Raw genomic sequence first — 18,522 nt, forward strand, 5'->3', positions numbered from 1 at the left:
TTTATTCTTTTCTTATTCTTCCTTCTATCTATATATAAACGACAGAAAGTAAATTAATCCGATGTTATAAAGATATGAGTTTCTAAAGTTGGTTAGGAATATGGTGTATCGTTCTTCCTTGGATTATTTTCGGTTCATGTATTTTTGTATGATCTCGCGACTTTGGTAAACCTTTCCAGCATAGGGATACATTAACCGTTCACCTTCAAAGGACCATTACTTTGTTACTTCGTAAGGTTTACCTCACCTCTTTCCCGGTCAATATATATGGTTCCTGAGACCTACCATTTACACAACGATGTCCCCCAAGGAACGCATCCATTTTATATTTTGGAAAGGTTATATTTAATACTTCTGTTTTAACTTATTGTGGTTAATTATTCACTTGTGAAATTAACAGACAAACTCCATTTAAAGTTTTCATATTATATTTTATTCATTGTTTACCCTTTTTCAATATTATGTTTCATATTTACTATCGTAAGGTATAAAGGAAACAGCGCATCCTTACAAAGCAGTGGTTGGGCTATGTATAGGGCGTAAAAGATCAACATCACCTAAAATATATCGTACAAAGAAATTACTTTGGCAACAGTAATCTCTTACGCGCTGTACATATTTAATTTCAGTTTCATTTTGTTTAGTTTTTTTTCATATGGGGTGTTACTTTAATTTTATTGATAATTTTTTATCATATTTCATCGCAGTTTAATTATTTTTTTTTTTAATTTACAAGTTGGGAAAATGAAAATTTGTGTAGAAATAGGTCCCGAACATTTAATTTTAATTGTAATTAATTCCTCAGTCGTTTTAAATATTAATCCTTATCACCATTGAGTTTCTAAATGTTTTTATTTTCCAACGCGGCCATTTTTATTTTTTATTTTATAATTTTCGTATTATTATTATTAACATTCTATTTTTTCATCTTTTAAAGGCACATTTTTTAGTTTCCTATTTATTCAACTCCACTCGTTTCGCATCTCTGTCGTTTAAAAGGAGCAGTATAATGAAAACCTCTCTAGTTTTATTTAATTTTTCTAGTAGGGTTGATAAAAAAAACGCGAGAAAACTAGAAAGGATTATACGTAAGCAGAGAACTGCTCCTGAATGACGTAGCTATCGTTCAACCAATTTATAGAACACGCCTCTTTTACCCCCACACTTGGCGATATTACGTAATATTCCTTTCTAGTAATTCTTTCAAAATAAAATCTGGAATATCGGAAATACAGCTACGTCATCGACTAGGGGAAAAATCAATGCATTTTCTTTGTAACTGACGTCACTCTATTTCTTCCGAGATAGCTCTTATAACGTCAATCCCATAGGAAAACCATTCTAAATGTAGTTTTAAAAATTCTTGTTTTAGAGCCCATTTAATAATACTGTCCCTTTGTTTGGCTACCTGCATGGGCGCCGTTCAATACCGTTCTTTTCTGTCCAAACACTTTATCTCAATAAAAACTTGGCGACCTAGAACGTAATATATAAACAACTCACCGGGAATGTATGTTTTTTTTTCTTGTTTGGGAGGAAAGAAATATCGAAGCTTCTCCGATCACTGGTACCGGAAACACGTTACTTTACGTGGCTTGTTGTTGTATTTTCTTTTCACATGGCACCCAATCCGACACACACACAAAACGTGTCCCGCCTTTTTTTTTCGTTAAGTTATCATACACGTTGAAAGTTTGGGAATTTTCTTTTATTATTCGTAAACATTATATATATATATATATATTTCTAGAGGTGGAATTCTTGAGCAAACACGGTTTTACGGCGTGGCAGGAATTTGTAAGAAGTATTTGTCTTTTTTTTACACTGTTATTTACTCTCAGACGTTCGCGTAGACGTTCCATATAGAAATGGGGGGTTGTTTAAAGGGGTTTACTGCGCACGCCTAGAAGTTTAGAACCACACCAAAAATATAATAAGAACTCACTGGGAGTTGGAAGTTTTTTATTCTCAAAGGTTCAAAACGGATTTTTTTCAACCACAGTAGAGTTAGTGGTGAACGTAGCTGTACAATTTAATTATTATTATTTTGATACGATCTTCTCTTATTTCCTTCAACTTCCGTTAAAAGAACTGGGTATAAGATCAAATTCTTGAATTCTCGTATTGGAATATTTTGTTTTGTTTTGCCATCCGAGTTTCTTGTTACCATAAAGGCGGGTTGACATCATTTCTTCCGAATTTTAAGAGGCGAAAGAAACGAGGCTTGCGGCAAAGACGTACGCGCGATCGGGGAGAATTTAACCGCAATTTTTTTCTTTTTTTATTTACATCTTCACTTTTTACTTCAAACCGGAGTTGAAGTCATTTCTGACTGTTTTTTTAGATCCGTTTGAAATCGCTAGAAGAAATAAGATTTTGGTTAGAGTAAAAACCAAATAGAATCCCTTAATAATATGGAGATGCGAGATTGAATAGAATTGGGGTGGAGAAAATCAATTGGCATTTCTCGTGTTAAGGATTTTGATCCGAGCCACGCTGTCTTATTTCGCAAGGAGATGGCTCTGGGGGGATGGAGGGTTGGAATTCCTGGGCGTTGTATAAGGGAGGGTCAAGAAATTGAGTATGACATACCGGTGGCATTGTTTCCCCGGAATGAAAGATTACTCTCCTGTAGTCCGCCGGAGCCAAATCTTCCGGAGTCAGGGAATTCACGTGCAATATTTCCGCGTCTCTCGGATGATGATGCTCTTGATGGGATGACCGCAGCGTCGACGAATTATAACCCTGAGATAAATGAATGGGAATGACCAGACTACAATCAGTCTCGTACATACCAAATAATTACGCGCGCGGTTTCCATTTCCGGGGTTTGCCCCACTCACAAAACAATAGAGAGTAAATAACGTTCGTTATTCGCTATAATTCCCTTGGAAATTAGATTTCTAATAACGCTGGTATATAAAAATACTTATTAGAGCATTTTAGTATACTTTTAGCTGCCCCAAATACGTCGTATATTTTTTCTCGTGAAACTACACCTTTGGCGTTCCATTTCATAAAGTTATATCGTAGGTGGTTATTTTTGGAAATCTAAAAAACCTGAAATTTCCTCTTTTGCTTAAAATGACTTTCCGGGCGAAATTTTAGGAAAAAATCTAACGATACGATACGGTTCGTATAACCGACCATATACGGATATACATGTCTAAAAGAAATGAACTTTTTTAAGCCTTGGTAACTCTCTTCTCTATAAAGGTATATTAGCTTTTCTTGGACTTGGATGAAGAAAAAAAGAAAGAACTTTCTCTCTAAGTTACTTTGAATTTTTTAGAGAGTAAAGTAAAACACTTAGATAGGAGTTTTGGATTTTTCCTCGGTGTGTAAGGTTCCTTTTACTCGAAATCTGGTATATGAAGCAATATAGCGTGTGTACTCAAGCCTAGAAAACCAACCGAATAGGAATGTAGCTTATTCTCTTCCTACCAGCTTCCTCTCTCTCTTCTTGACGGGATTACTTTTTGCACGTGGGGTTTTTTTTATCCAGACATTTCTCAATATACATCGCGTTGGTTTCCTATGCCTAAGAAAGTTTTTTATATCAGAAGTCTGTAACTTTAAAGGTATAGTACAGATATACTTTTGATAAGTCTTTCAAACACCGGGTTAAGAAAAGTTATAACAATGTATCTTTGTTTAGGGATATAAAAATGCGATAGATTTCGTAGCAATCCGCATTCCCAGAGGCTTTCTTCATTGATACCTGAGTTATGCTTCTAACTGATGATAATGGGCACGGAAACGTGTTAACGTTTCTAACTCGTTTGGCAGACGAATAGTAATTATTTTGTGGCACCTATAAGCGCAACGTGAAATCTCTGTCAATTTTAGTTTCTAAGACTAAGTGGCGTCTCTAGAGACGATAAACTCTATGACGAAATAAGTATATATTAGCTTTTCAGGAAATTATTGATGATAAGCTGAGAATTTTCCGCGATGATCCAATATATTCGACTTTCATCCCGTGGACTGCCTCCAGAGAAGGACCAAACACGTTTTGGTTATTGCCTTGAGGGGGCTAAAATTGTATTATTTTAAGTTATGGGCTTTGTGTACAGATAGGAGAACTAGATGTTCTCGGAGTAGGGCTCAGGGTAATCCCTACATACCCTTGGTATTAAGCTAGGAAGGAGAAGCCGGGGCACAGTGCCAAATAACTTACTTTAGCCCCTTTCCCTTTGGTGTCGGTTTTGTTTTGATCTTTTCACCAACACCATCCGTGCTCGGTCTTACACCAACAGCGTTTCTTCGCGGATGTGCGGAGGATCGAGTTAATATTTCCGAATACGTTACGCCCTCGCGCCCTAACTCTAACCCTTGCCCTTAAACTCGGTTTTCTGTTTGCGCTGAAGGTATGTTTCCTAAGTATGTCACTTTCAGGGCTGGGACTGATCTGGAAAATGAATGATATAGCTGAGAAATTGATATTAATACTAAACAGTTTCTTAGCCTATGGGTGCAGGCACGACGACCAAGGGTATGACTTTTTCCATCTAAGTAGTGTCAGACTTATGGAAAGGGACTGGACTTCTGGTTTTATGTTTCATTTCTTATCCGAATCCCATTCAAACGCTACCTAGGCTAATATTTACAGAAAAAAATTCAACTTTCAGTCAAGAAGTTTAATATTAAACTCGAGAATGGCTTTTTCTTTCCATAAGCGGTTTTCCTAGCTGCGCGGATGGAGTTATACCATAACCCCGTATTTCTGTATATCCAAGCTTATTTTTTTCCTCTCGTAAGAAAGAAATGGGGTCAGTTTTATAAGAAATCTTTGATTTTTTTAATATATATAAATAAAAAAATCTCGCTTTAGAATACCGGAGAATCCAAAATTTACATTATAGACATGTATATCGTAACCATAATCATAATGGCTGAAAAGGAAAAAGTTTGAGATCTTTAGCTGGCTGAGTTCCTTCGGCCTTTTAGCCTGGAATTATTGATCCAGACCTTTTAAGACGAAACCCCTTCTGCTACGGCTTTACCATCCTTAGGAATCTTAGAATATACCGTCGTATAGTTTCATCACGCCAGCGACTGTTTCGCTAATACGACGCGTCTTAAGTTAGGCCTTTTCCAGCCTAAAGACATTTTATGGCGCATTTCAGACTCAACTATAGGACCTCGAGGCTTCGCGAAAGAGAAGGGTTAAATGGGTTGAAGTCTTACTAAATGGCGAACTAAGGAAAGAGATTCCAAATTCTAGAAAAACGAAGAAAATCGTTTGATCAAGAGAGAAACCGACCGGCTTTTAATTCTACGAGTGCACGCAAAGAAAAGGATGAATTAATATACTGAGCCTTGAAAGGCTTCTATACTTTGATGGTGGAAAATTAATAGAGAAAGGCAATCATTAAATTTATCGCCAAGCACTTTAATCTCTAAAGATTCTGATTCGATGGTTTCCTTCCATACTATAGTCAGAGATGCAATGAATCACAGGGACTCTACATCTGTAGCGGGAGTGGAATTTTCACAGACCAAAATTCTCAATAAGTTCTACGAGAAAAAATTAACACGCAAAATTGTCGTTGATTCTCCTCATCTTTAATCGCCCATCTGCAATATTGGAATAGTTGTCGTGCCATTTTAAATTTTTCCCCGTATCTCCATAGAACATACTAAGTAATAAGCCCCCTAAAGCCGAAGATGAGCCTAGATCTGATGCTGAACTTCATTTCGTGTCGATAGTTTGCTTAGAAATGCCTTTAGCTATATTCCAGTCTCTTTGGGATTGATGGAGAGGCCTTGATTCGTGGGAAGGATAATTTGGATCGCGAGTTCTATCCCAAAATGAGGCATTACATATATAGGGATGAGAACACGTGTTAATTTATTCGCTAAGAGTAAAGCTAAACGGGGAAAACCGGAGTGAGGCGAAGAGGCTATCGCGTAAAACAAAACTCAAACGAAGCGTAGCGTATCTTAGAAGAGCAACCCAACGCCATCGCCTAATTATTAGAGCGGGAAACAATGGTCGGCCGCGATTGTCGCTTCGAATAAATTCTAGTCGTCGGTTCGATGATGCCCGGAAGGTCAGCTATAGCTTCGAACTCTCCTATCAAATGGCTCCATCCCGGAATATGGTGGGATCTCTCGCATTTGGTCGCCCCTACTGGTTTCCCGGGGGCGGTATTTAGTAGGAAGGGTATACGTCTAGTTGACGCTTTGATTACGCTAATTAAGCAGAAACGAGCTTTCCCGATTAGCCCTCGCCGAGGAAGGCTTCAAAGATCCCGATCTTAATTAACATTAAAGATTCACGATAATATTGTCCGGGTTATTATTAATATTTAAACGAAGCCGCTTTAATCTAATCTAGACTCATAACCCTTTAATGCCCCAGGATCAAAATTCGAACGAATTGGCCAAATCAAGGTTTTCCGTTAGAGATGAACGAACGGATCTCTTAAGGTACTTTAAATTCCCCTTCTAACCTTCTTCGAGAGGTTCGACGTTCTGAAGCCAGTGAGACTAGAAGAGTTGTTCATATCACAGCTATGATTCTAGAGAATTATTCCGATCTTATTGAAAATACCGCGACCTAAGATACTTCAGAGTACCTCATGGACTTCTGTTAAATACTTAGAAGGAAGTGTGATTTCGAGCTAGTCAAATACGGGATTACGGCACTCGGATTCAGGGTTAGAAAACTGACGAATACTTCCTCTCCCTTCGTGATCAAAAATTTAGCGATCACGGAGCGAGCGCGTACCTCTAGGGATTGGTAAGTTAGTTAAGCTTGTAATGGCTTACTTACTCTCCCTTTAGAGTTCCTCGGGTAGTCCAACGTGGCGCAGTCGGCCGTGTAAACGTCGTTCCCTCGATCGTAACCGCTGCACGTGAATATACTGTCCCGCGGGGTGTTGATCTCCAGCGTCGGCCAGTTGTCTTGCAGAGCGCAAAAATCTTAAATGAGAAACCAGAAACTGAATTTTAAGAAGGAATTTTAACGAGTCTATTTAAACTTCTCCCTATTAACTGAGGAAATTGTTGTTGCAAGTTCAAAATCATAAGAAAATATCAGCCCCCAATAAGTAAGACTAGCTAAAGCAGCAACTTCAAAACAAAAAAGAGGAAAAAAATTGTTAAACCCTGTTTAATGAATGTACTAGAATCAGAAGTAGGATGAATGTTATTGTTTTAAACCACGACGTTTTATTTATCATTATGACGCCACAAAAATGGCCAAAGCAGGAACCCCTTCGTTTTGAATGAAACTATAGGCGCTAGTTAAAGTAGATTTTATCTTATTGTTTGACTTATGCCAAAAAGAAAGAAACCAATCTTTAGCATAGACCGCATTTCGTACGAGCAAGCGGGCCTACGAGGCACGTTCGTTAAAATCGCGTGACTAACGAAGAATAATTTAATTCCTTCCTCCGTCCGTCTTTGAATGGAATTTGCATATTTTGAGACAGAGTTTAAAAGAGGAGTCTGAATAGAACTAGTGAATAATATTAGAATAGTTAGGAAAGGCGTTGGTGGAAATTTTTAAGCTAGAACTACCTTCAGACTCCTATCATCACAACAGTATAAACTTTAAAATTAGAAAATTATTCCGAGTAAACGTGTATATTTTTTGTCTATTTGCCTCGTCCCCGGAAATGAAAATGGAAGTTGTAACACCGTATTTTGTTTTCTTCCGGCCTAAGTTTAGAATCGATTTTCCGCATAGCCTTTTTTACGCTATGTCCGGCCTTTATTTTCGGTCTATATATTTCGCGAGATCGATTTAAAGAAAGAATTGGCGGCGTGCTTTGACCTTACTTACCGGTAGCTTCCGTTTTGGAAGGTATAACGTCTGGATCTTTGAATTCGGATGTGGAAGATGAAAAATGCGTCTCCTTGGTTAGTAACGGCTGTGATCTTCCCAGAAAAACGTATTCCGAAACAAACAAAAAAGAACACAGGAAAAAATCGTAAAAAAATCAGTACGATTTTCTTCCATATTTCAAAACCCTCTTATCATTGTTAAGATCAATTTATTCAATTCCCCCGTGAATAATGGTTCTCTGTTCACAAATGAATAAATTTAGATGGAAAAATACTCACTTTTCCGCTCCATGCTCCTCTTCTGGTCCTGTCAAAGAGAAGTCAATATCTTTCAACCACTTTAAGAAAATAAATTTCCGCATGCAGTTTCGCTTTCAAAGTATAATTACGAACCTTTTTCTTGCACCTTGAATCGAATTTTGATGATGACCACAATAATTATGGCTAGTAAAACCAAAGACACTACGACCCCCAACAAAATGACCAATAGAGGGTTGAGACCAGAGGCTGATGATTTATCTGTAATAAAGAAAGAAAACCAGTCTACGTGTTAACTTCCCCAAAATACAATCTGCATCTTCCCTAAAGGAAAATAAACGCTGGAAAAGTTTAACAAAACCCAATAAAGTACTTCAAAGCAATCTTTTGAAGCTTTTACCGCCTGAAAGTTATTTTTTCTTCTTTGTTTTTGGTCCTTGTTTGGGAAAGCTAAAAAGCATCTATAGAAATTTTTAATAGGTTGTGCTTGAAGAATCAAAAATCAAAACTGGCGCTGGATTGTTTGAGGGGATCGCGTCGCGTCGTGTGGCAAAGAAGGGAAGAGAAAGATCACATTTTCATTCGGTTTTTAATTCCCTCGGCGGTCCTCGCCCGTTACTGGCTGTCATTTTGCTTCTCGGCAGCTGCGAAAGACGGATGAAGCGCTCACTCTCTCTCGATTCCCTACCAGATTTTCTTAGTAATTAAAGCTTTACGCCCGCTGCAAATGGCACTTCATGTATGCATAGCGACATCCAACTTTTCTAACCTATTCTCTCCCTCTCTTCTTTTTACTCCTCATCTTCCTCCAAACTACGATCCGCTCTTAAATTGTAATAAAATGAGAAGCGGTCGTGACGGCAGTCAAGAATACTTCTGCTCCCGCCTTAAAATTATTTGCCTTTTTTTCCGCCCCTGGAAGAATCGGATTAACTCTGAAGTTGTAAAAAAATGAATACTCCTTTAAGTTATTTACTTTCCCTTAATCAGAAACAAATCATATATTACTTCAGTTTAATCCGCGTTCGTTTTTCCGAAAATGAAATATATATGTATACATCCCGGGAGAAAGAGCTCGCGGCACCGCTCCTCCTATCCCCTATCCTCTCACCAATTAGCGAAGTACCCTAATTATAGTTGCAAAATGATAATCTCGAAACCATCGAGTATACGTGCCCCTTCGTTCTTTTCCCAGAGACTAATAAGACTAGTTAGCTAGCTACCCTAGCCTCTAGCTGTGACCCGAGTTAATTAAAGAGTAAGTCTATGAAGTGCCTTTTTAATTTATTTTCCTTTTTATGGTATTTATTACAAAATTATAAATCTAGGAGGAAAAATAAACTTCGTTATCCAAAATATGAAAGAGTAAACTTTGAAAATATTGGAAAAGTTATATTTTTGCTTATCGAAGTTCAGTTTCCGAGACTTTAAATCCCTTACCACCAATAAATTTTCTTCCTATATGAAATTGTAACATCTTTAACAAACTATGAACTTGTCTAAATTTTATTTTTAGCAGATTTTTTTTTGTCAAAAAAGGTATGATAACGTGCCTTTTACTCCTGGGCTAAAATATTGCTTCTCTTGTCTTAAACAGGCTCTTTTCGACATAAGAGAACTTTCAGTACATTCTGTTTTATAACAGTATATCTTTTCTCTACGTAGCCCCTTCAGCCTTTTGCTACTGAGCACTCGAAGTCCTGGATAAGGTTTTATTTTTTCTCTCGCTCTTGAAACTAGCTAGGAATCGAGGCGACGTTCCCAATTATCTTGAAGCTGCCATTCTTTTTCTCTTACCTTTTGTTTTACGGCTAAAACCTAAACCTAAAAAGAGGCATAGGATATTGACTTTTTCCCTTTCCCAACTTTACTTTTTTAGTTCGTATAAGTTTCATGATTGTCAAATTTGTCTCAAATTATCGTCTATGGGTGATGTATATCACAAAAACGAGTTTAGTTTAATGTAGATGCTGGGAAGGTTTACTAATAACGCGAGGAATGGTCGAGTACCACGCTAGATGAAAATAATCAATGCACATCCATTTTTCCATATAACCTATTTGTGTTTCTCAAAGCGACGAATGTCTTCGCCTTCTCATTAAATATTCACAGCGCCGCGAATAATTAATGCAATAGATGAAGCTCATCAGACTTACCAATTTGTTTGAGATGCGTCGGTTTCGTGGAAGCTTTTAAACCCACCGAGTTGCTGCGTCCTTTCTTATTGGCCGAGTAGATGGTCAGGACGAAGGTAGTGGAGGGAGGCAAATCACCCACGTGGAAACCGGGAGATTCGATCCTCGTTAGGTTCTTTTCGATCTTGTTGCGGTCCGAATTAAAGACCTCCAAGTAAAACTGTTGAGGAAGGCCCCCGTCGTGACCAGCCAAGCATTCCACCCACAAACCGTTCGAAGACGAATTCGTCACCGTGCAATTGGTCAGCTTATCCGGAGGTCCTAATTATTTGTTCGGTGGACAAGACCAGACATGGGATTTAAAGAATATAAAGAAGAAATGGAAGAAACAAATTCAAGGGAAAAAACCTGCATTTAAGTTTCAATTGAAAATTCGCCCGACCATCCGTCACGAAATCCGAATTTGCTTTAAATGGGTTCGAATCTATTGATCGTGTCACTATACTTCGGTAATCGGATTAAATCCGTGTATACACTAGTATATTTTAATCGAAAAAGGGGAAATATAGTTTTAATCTCTTTGGATTTACTGGTTTTGCGGTTTGAAACCGCTCTACGCGACCCCGACTCATTTTGGAAAGTTTTTTTGAAGGTTTTAATTTTTTTTTTCTCTGAATGCATCTTTGAAATTGGCAAGAAGATGTATAGGTACTTCTTAAAATTGGAGGTTTTTATTGAAAAGAATATTGGAAGACCGTATGTACGTGAAAAGGATTATTTAGTTCCCCGGATTAGATGCAAAGAAATTTGAAAGGGTTTTCTTACCCGCTGGCGTTATGGAGTATTTGCAAGGTTCTTTTTGGACTCCAACACTGTTCCTTGCCCAACAATACACCGCTCCGTAGTCGCTCTGACTCTTAGGGACGAAAGTGGCAACGCTGTGAGTCCCGTCAGTCGAGAAGGTGGTGATTTTTCTACCGTTGCTCGTACTGTGTAATGACCAGAAGAATGTGACGTCATCAGGGTCGGCGTCAACATAGCAACTTAACCTGACTGATTCGTATAAAGTCACGCCTTTATTTGTCCGTCTTTTGTCTCTACAGATGGGTGCGTCTGAAAGAAAGTGTAACGATGAACAAGTACTTAAATATAATCTTTGAGAAAGAAAATGAACAATGATCAGTCAACTAATCAATAGGAATGATGTCCAAGTACTTACAACTGATATTGAGTTCGAAGTCATCGCTTTCTCCTTGTCCCTCGATGTTGGTGGCAGAGCACCGATATTTGCCGCGTTGTTGACGTTTCACCTCCCTTAGAATCAATGACTGATTATTGATGCTGACACCCGAAGATTGGTCCTGGGTCAAGGGATTTTCCTGGAACTTCCAACTGACGTCGAAGGCGGATGGGTTCGCTTGGATATTACACGTCAGTTCGGCGTCGGTGCCTTCCACGATGTAATGACTCCCCGGTGATACGGGTAATGTCAACGTGACCCGAGGAATATCTAACATCGACCGGAGAGATGAAAGAAAAATTTTTTAAAAAAGAGACTTGAATTGAAGCTGACAATGAGAACTAAGAAACGGTCTTTGAATAAGAAAAAGTGACTCCGGGAAATCCTAGAGCTTTTTTTCCTTCCCCAAGGTTGATTTTGACGGAAGACGAAATTTTGGCAAATATTGAACGACCGTTTCTATTCTCGGAAAGGAAACTTCAAAATCAATCGAATCCACATTCCCTCGACGGTTGAAAACCGACTCCGAAGGGAATATCGGTCACTTCCATTCCACGATAAATTAAATTAATTATTTTACCAAAATTTTCACCCTTCTTAATTACGGTTCACCGAAAGAATGGTTTTATGATTTTCTCCGACCACCGAAACCGCGGAACCAGCGATTAATAAGTTTGATTTATTAATTCTTTAAATGTCGATCCATTGTTTCTTTTCCGGATTAGAAATTAACCACTGCATAATTAATTATTTTAACTTCCCTCTATTGGTGGACTAGTGATTTAATCATATATTCGCTTCAATAATCTGTCGTTTCTCATTTTTGATCGTGGCTATCGAATTAAAAACTTTCTTTTCCATGAAGTTATATAAATATCCAATGAATACTTAGTGCTTTTATCAATTGAAAAGTGGAACATCCTTAACCCATTTTTGAAGAAAAATTGCATGCAAACTATTTTGCAATTATTCCTGTGTTCATCGGAGAATTAAATCAATTCGTGGTACACCGTTACTAGAAGCTCGAAGCATAAAAAGTGACTCGGAAGCCTGGAGTAATTTTCCCTTTAATGAGTAAACATTTACCTAATATTAACGCGCCCGTTTAATTTCTTAATAGCTAAATGTACCGAGAGGATGTTAGGAAAAAACGCGGGAGAGCAGATTCACCGATATTGATTCCCTGAGCCTGGTCTTAATTAAGCCATGAAGGGAAGATTGTTTTTAGCCTCTTCCCAGCGTAATAGTCGTAGGTGACACTTACAGTATACTGTGAGCTTTTTTTCGCTGATTAAGGCACTGTCTGGAACGTTCATGTTCTCGGCGCGGCACGTTAGTTTCTTCTCGTTATCCTCCGCGGAAGGCACGAAGGTTAGTTCGCTGATGGTGGTAAAGTTTCCAATGGGCACGGGTTTATCCATCGCGGTATCTAATCGCTTGTTGTCGACGCTCCAAGTGATCTTCGCTTGGGGTCGTGATCCGGTTGATTTACATTGTATTTTGACCTCTTTCCCAGCTGACAGAGTTCTGGGTGTGGATGCTATTTGGGCTTCGACTGGTTTAACTAAAAGAAAGAAATTGAAAACAGACTTTTGTTCACATTCATTTTGATAAAATGGTGTATTTACAAACTTAGGATATCATTAGTATACTTGTGTGCGTTTTCGCAAATACGCTGCATCGTATAGCATGTTTTTTCTAAGGCTATTTATAAGATCACAAAAGACTGACGCGTTTCTTAGTTTATCCAGAATTAGCATTCTTCAAAATCCGTTCCTTTTATATTCAAACGACATTGTACTTAAACAACTAACAATATTTCACTTGAGGCGAAAGAAATGATAAGAAAGAAGTCTTTACTCAGTTAGGAGAGAGAGAAACATCTTTCGGGATAGGGCAAAAATACATACATAATAGAGTTTCAGGAATGGCAGCCTGGCAACTGTTATAGTGACAGCACGCAATGAAAGGGGGACATTGTTAATATATAAGGAATTGTTGCCAAAAAAAACTCAGCTGACCTCCCGAGGGAAAACTTGTCGAAAAGAAAACTTGGGAAGCCCAAGATGAGAATGGTGTACAAAAACGTAACATCTTTCCCTGATCTTGTTATTAAAGACCGTGTCTCTTCTTTTTCTAAGAAGTCATCTTCCTCCTAGGGAAGCTAACACTTTTAACCCTAACGTGACACATGGTGTCCATGACAAAGGATACCAGCCGCTATGCCAATCTAAAAACCCATTATAATAGTTATTAAATTTTCTTGGATAGTATGACTCCTTGCCGAAATAGCAGCAATAGATTTCTTATGTTTTGAATATATTTTATAGTGAATTAGTTATTTGCACCTGCATGGGTCAACTCAATTTCCTGCTTGAATCAGTAGAAATTTGTTATATGGAATGACAAGTAAAATCGCGAGGAAAAGTTTTAGTAACGATTTCTTTACATGTTTCTTGGCAAAATTTCTTCTCCTTTCCGAGTTAAAGTAGTCGCAGAAACGTTCGCAGATGAATACACCCGCCGGCGGCAAAATTTCTTTTATTGAAGAATATTCTGTTCACAAGAAAAGAATGTAAAAAAAGAGACGAGGGTGCGCCCATTTCTCGCATGTTTACATCGTAAGTGCATTTGCGTAACTAGAAGTGTGTCTTTCTCAATCCTCTCTATGTCATTTCTGAGCCAGTGAATGCTTTAAGTTATTTACTTCTAAGAATCTGCTTTATCCTTGGAATATTTGAAGGAGGTTATGTTTGATCAGCTCTTTACCTCAACCATTTTTAAAAGCGATCTCTCGATGAAAACAAGGCCAAGTATAGAATGGAGAGAAAGGAACGATGGCTGAAGGGCGTATTCCTTGCCATTACATACCAGAATAAAAAGACGCTCTTTTAATGGACCAATGGATAACTCCGCGATACTTGTATGAGGAACATTAAGGAAAATTTCGATTTCGTTCCTGACTGGTTTACATTTACTTTTTCCTTTTGGCCCGCAACTGAACCGACCGTGGTTGCCCTGGGAGTTTAAAATGACTTTAGAAAATGGAACGGTTTCGTATTTTTATTCAGAGTTCTTTCATCATATCAAAGACTATATTTAAGTAACTTAAAGAGTGAAGGCGAGTCCCAAAAATTTGAATTTAAAAGTAGGATGCGAATTTTAAGTCGACGACTAATCGGACGCTGATAATTTAATCAACAAACCGCTCTTGATCTCTGTCGAATTTGCTTAGGGGAACATTGTCACTTGTCTCATTTAAAGTCTAGGCTACACGTTCGTTAAATTTTCACAGCTCCGAGTGAAATTCTTTGGCTAAAATATTAAAACTAAACAAATGCTAAAAATGTTTTCTTTTCTTTCGTATCTTTGGGGCTTTTGGCGGCGCCAGAAAGAGTTACTCCTTCTAAGCCTAATTTAAATTAGCAGTAAATGGAGCGCTGACGTCATTTTAGTCGACGAGAATAAACGAAACATTTACTCGCTGAAGCATTTTATATATTTTACCACGGGCGTAAAAGACGACGCTTAAACGAAAGGGACATTTTCTTCTTGCTTTTGCGCGTGTAAGCTTAAAGGATGCTCTATTTGCTTTTACGGCCCTGTTTGGCCTGGCCCGAAAGGCCGAAATTAATTAAAGAAAGCCCAAAGAGCATCCCCATCCTCGAGCGACCCTCTTTTTTTCTTCTTCCTCCCTCTTCCTTCCGCTCGGCGAATAATATAAAAGGTAATGGACCAAGGTTCTAATATCTCGAAAACGCAATTATTTCGCGCAAATAAAACGCCTAAATTAGAGCCAAACTTTTACCAGTATCAGTATAAAAGTAGTATGACCTCTTGTAATGGAACGGGGGTCAAATTAAGGTCAAACGTCCGAATTATTATAAATCGATTAAATGGTGGAATTAACTTACGGTTCATATCGATCGTAACGAAAGTTTCCAAAGGTCTTGTTAAATTGTTGTTCTCGGCTGAGCACGTGAAAACAGCCATTAGGTCAGTTCTTTTGAGCTCAAACACTTCCAGCGCGTTGCGAGCTCGTTTCTCCGTCGCGTTGTAACTGTTGTCTATTATTGCTGAGTGTCTACGCCACGTTACTCTTGGTGGTGGTTGACCTAAGTGCGCGTAAAGTTTCACAAATTCAGTAATGAAAAGTTTATATATAAAAATTACCTCGCGCTTGACCTATTCTTAACTAATTTCTAAAATTTAAATTTTTTCTGTTGCAACCTTTAAAAAATAACATATATCCTCATTATCTCCTTTATTTCTATGGAAACGACGTCCATTATAGGACAGAAAATTTGTATATATTATGATATATGAAGAAAGGAAAACCTCCTTTTACTTAAAAGACCACTTTCTCAATACATCATTAATTTCGAAACCATTTTCTTTTTTATAAAAAAAATATGGATTTTTGAAGTTTCTTAAAATTTTGGGGCCATATTTAGTCAAATTTTGGGTACGGGAATAAAAGAGATATTTTCTTACCGCCATCGGCTTGACAGACTAGATTTAAAGAGGAGCCCTCGTTATACGGTCCGATAACTCCTTGAACGTGATTTCCTTTTTCGTCTAAAATGGCCACGTCGTTTGGTGGAACTTTTTCAAAGAGAGGGAGAGAAGAAAGAAATTTTTAATGGAGTTAGCTTGCGCCGTCCTTATCATATTTTGAAACCAACCCAGACTTTGAAGTCTTTTTTTTTCATTTCATTTAAAAATATTTGAGCAATTAGGCCTAGCTAGGCTTAAAGGAATTTTTTAACCAACTTTGGAGGGTGATAACTTTATCTTTACGGAGAGGGAAATCCCTCTGGGATAGGCTAACTCGTCCTGTAGACGTAGTGATGGTACTTAATACTCCAGACTACATCAATTATAAGTCTAGTACATCAGAGCAATTAACGCTTAAAAATGGTCTAAATGTTTTAATAATAGTTTTTTTTTACATCCCAGGAAAGCCCTCATTCAGGATGAATCTTCCCAATGTATTTTCTACGTAACCCCTGTAGAAATGTTTCACCCGCCTCACTCCGTTGTTGAGGGAGAAGTAAATGTACTTTTAGCGAAGCTACGGAAAAGAAAAATTACTGGAAAGCATCGTATCTTTTAAACTTTTTAGTAAGCAGAATGATGTTAGGGTAGAATTTGTTGGTTTCGCCTGTGTTTTCCCTGGGGTTCTCCGAATTCATCCTAGAATATATTTTACTAAAGCTATCTTGGTCAAGTAAAAAAAATATACTGCAGCCATCGCATTTTAGCCCATATATCATTGACACTGGAGCTATTCTCGAAAAATAACGGCTTCAATCCGTCAATTTTTTATGACTATCCCATCCAGGTTTTTTCTCTCGGTGTGTTTTCCGGTCGATATTGAGTTGCCAAATATGTATAAGCTTTATGGGTTATCCACTTTTTTTTCTCCCCTTTCTCTCTGGCTTTCTTTCCGTCGACTTCAACAGCCTATATTCCGTCCCAAAAATAGATTTAACCGAAGTTATTTAGTTACTAAAGGGATACGGAAGTTTTTATTAGCTTCATTACGCTAGGTCGTAACATTAAACTTCATAAAAATTCATTAGGGTTTTCTTTAAAATTTTGCTTTTTTTAAATATTTTGTTTTTATCTCGGGATTTTTGGAACAAACTTTGTGTTTAAAAATAGTAGTGATAGTATCATTTAATGGGGGATCTAGTCTGTTGTATGCAAAGACCTCACGGATTAGCTAACCATAACTTTGATTATCCATTAATCAGACATAAAATATGAATATAATTCAAATATCGTGCAATATTTGGAGGAGACGGGAGTTTTAATAATGACAATATATGCTCATGCCAGAGTATTTCAAACCTTGCTACAAATCATAGAGAAGCGCGAACTTCAGAAACACAAATTTTTACATTGAAATTATTTTGTCTGAGAATTTAACATCCTCGATTTTATATATTTCTAAACATAGATTTGGTATTTTTATCAAGCCGCGAAAAAGAAATATTCGAAGTTGGCTCCTTCCTATATTATTCTCTCGGCCATTACCTTATAAAATATACACCGGAGCTCTTTCAGGCCTTATTTTTCCCAATTTTTTTTAAGAGAGCGAGATACGCCAAATTTAAATATATCTATACGTAAATGCCCCGTTTCGAATGAAAAATGTTTTTATGTTTTCCCATTCCTCCCATGAAGTAATACCAATATGTTTACGTTAACGGTGGTCTAGTTGGCCGGAAAGAAAGAGAGAGGGGTCTAGCCCATTTTATACCGTCTTATCTTTCCAAAGGTTTCGTTCGAACTCGTGTAGGCCTTATTTTCAAACAAATCCATATTCTCTTTAACGTTATAAAATCGTTTATCGAAACGAGCTAATTATACGATCAAATTTTAAATTTGTTTTTGTTGCGCTATTTTGAAATTAGTGTCGTAATTATTTAGGTCGCGTAAAATATTCAGTTTTCCCAAGCATCCCTTAGAAACTAATAGATTTGCCGTTAAAGGTTAGTAAATTTTAAATGTTTTAAAGTAAACTTGTGAATTATTAAAGGCGTACGCGAAATTAATTCGCCTTGGCTGTTATTAGAAATAGCGGGTAGTTTAATCAGACGTCCCTTTTGTGTGTACAGAGAGTATAGGATTAATGCTATAAATTGGATCGGAATTCTGGGTCGAGACTTCCTCCAATTCATTTCCCCTTAAATCCCTAAGTTCTCTCTTCCAATTTTACTAAAACATGTTTATGTTATTTCGAGGAGGAAACGTAACGAACGCCCCGACCCGGCCTGGTAGCCGAAATTAATTATAGCGGAGTTGTTCTAATACTTCCGTCCCTATAAATATCGCCTTTTGCATCTTTCGGGACATTCCGACCAAGGCGACGCTCTCCGGATTCGAACTCCACGAAATAGAACGGAAAAGTAATTCGGAAACACTATGCTAGAGGAGGAATGGTGAATATCGGAGAACCGGTTTAATACGCCCGTGTGTTTCGATCGCCCACTCCTTTTAGCTATAAGAGAATTTTGTCTTATTGAAGTAATCTGATTCTGAACTCATCCGGAATATAATGGAAATTATTACGTAGGTTCCAAT

General features: G+C 37.6%; 1 protein-coding gene across 2 annotated transcripts in view; it reads right to left on the reverse strand.

The window, feature by feature from the left end:
• Positions 1-418: 418 nt before the first annotated feature.
• The window catches only part of LOC149661406 (neural cell adhesion molecule 1-like), a 46,881-nt gene continuing 28,777 nt past the window's right edge, over positions 419-18,522 (reverse strand). The window contains exons 5-16 of one of the 2 annotated variants that reach the window (XM_089842917.1): positions 15,925-16,035; positions 15,345-15,545; positions 12,695-12,994; positions 11,410-11,700; positions 11,016-11,303; positions 10,212-10,511; positions 8,191-8,316; positions 8,077-8,104; positions 7,796-7,890; positions 6,782-6,930; positions 2,593-2,745; positions 419-2,359 (exon numbers count right to left, since the gene is read on the reverse strand). In XM_089842917.1, coding sequence (XP_089699043.1) covers positions 2,306-2,359; positions 2,593-2,745; positions 6,782-6,930; positions 7,796-7,890; positions 8,077-8,104; positions 8,191-8,316; positions 10,212-10,511; positions 11,016-11,303; positions 11,410-11,700; positions 12,695-12,994; positions 15,345-15,545; positions 15,925-16,035 — 2,096 coding nt within the window. In that variant the 3' untranslated portion in view covers positions 419-2,305. Of the gene's footprint in view, positions 2,746-6,781; positions 6,931-7,795; positions 7,891-8,076; positions 8,105-8,190; positions 8,317-10,211; positions 10,512-11,015; positions 11,304-11,409; positions 11,701-12,694; positions 12,995-15,344; positions 15,546-15,924; positions 16,036-18,522 lie in introns of both variants that reach the window. The other variant, XM_089842916.1, reaches the window with a different exon arrangement.

The sequence above is a fragment of the Phalangium opilio genome, unplaced genomic scaffold (genome assembly GCF_054372755.1).
Source record: "Phalangium opilio isolate 3A_F unplaced genomic scaffold, DU_Popi_V2 ptg000070l_1, whole genome shotgun sequence".
Classification (NCBI taxonomy): Eukaryota; Metazoa; Arthropoda; class Arachnida; order Opiliones; family Phalangiidae; genus Phalangium; species Phalangium opilio.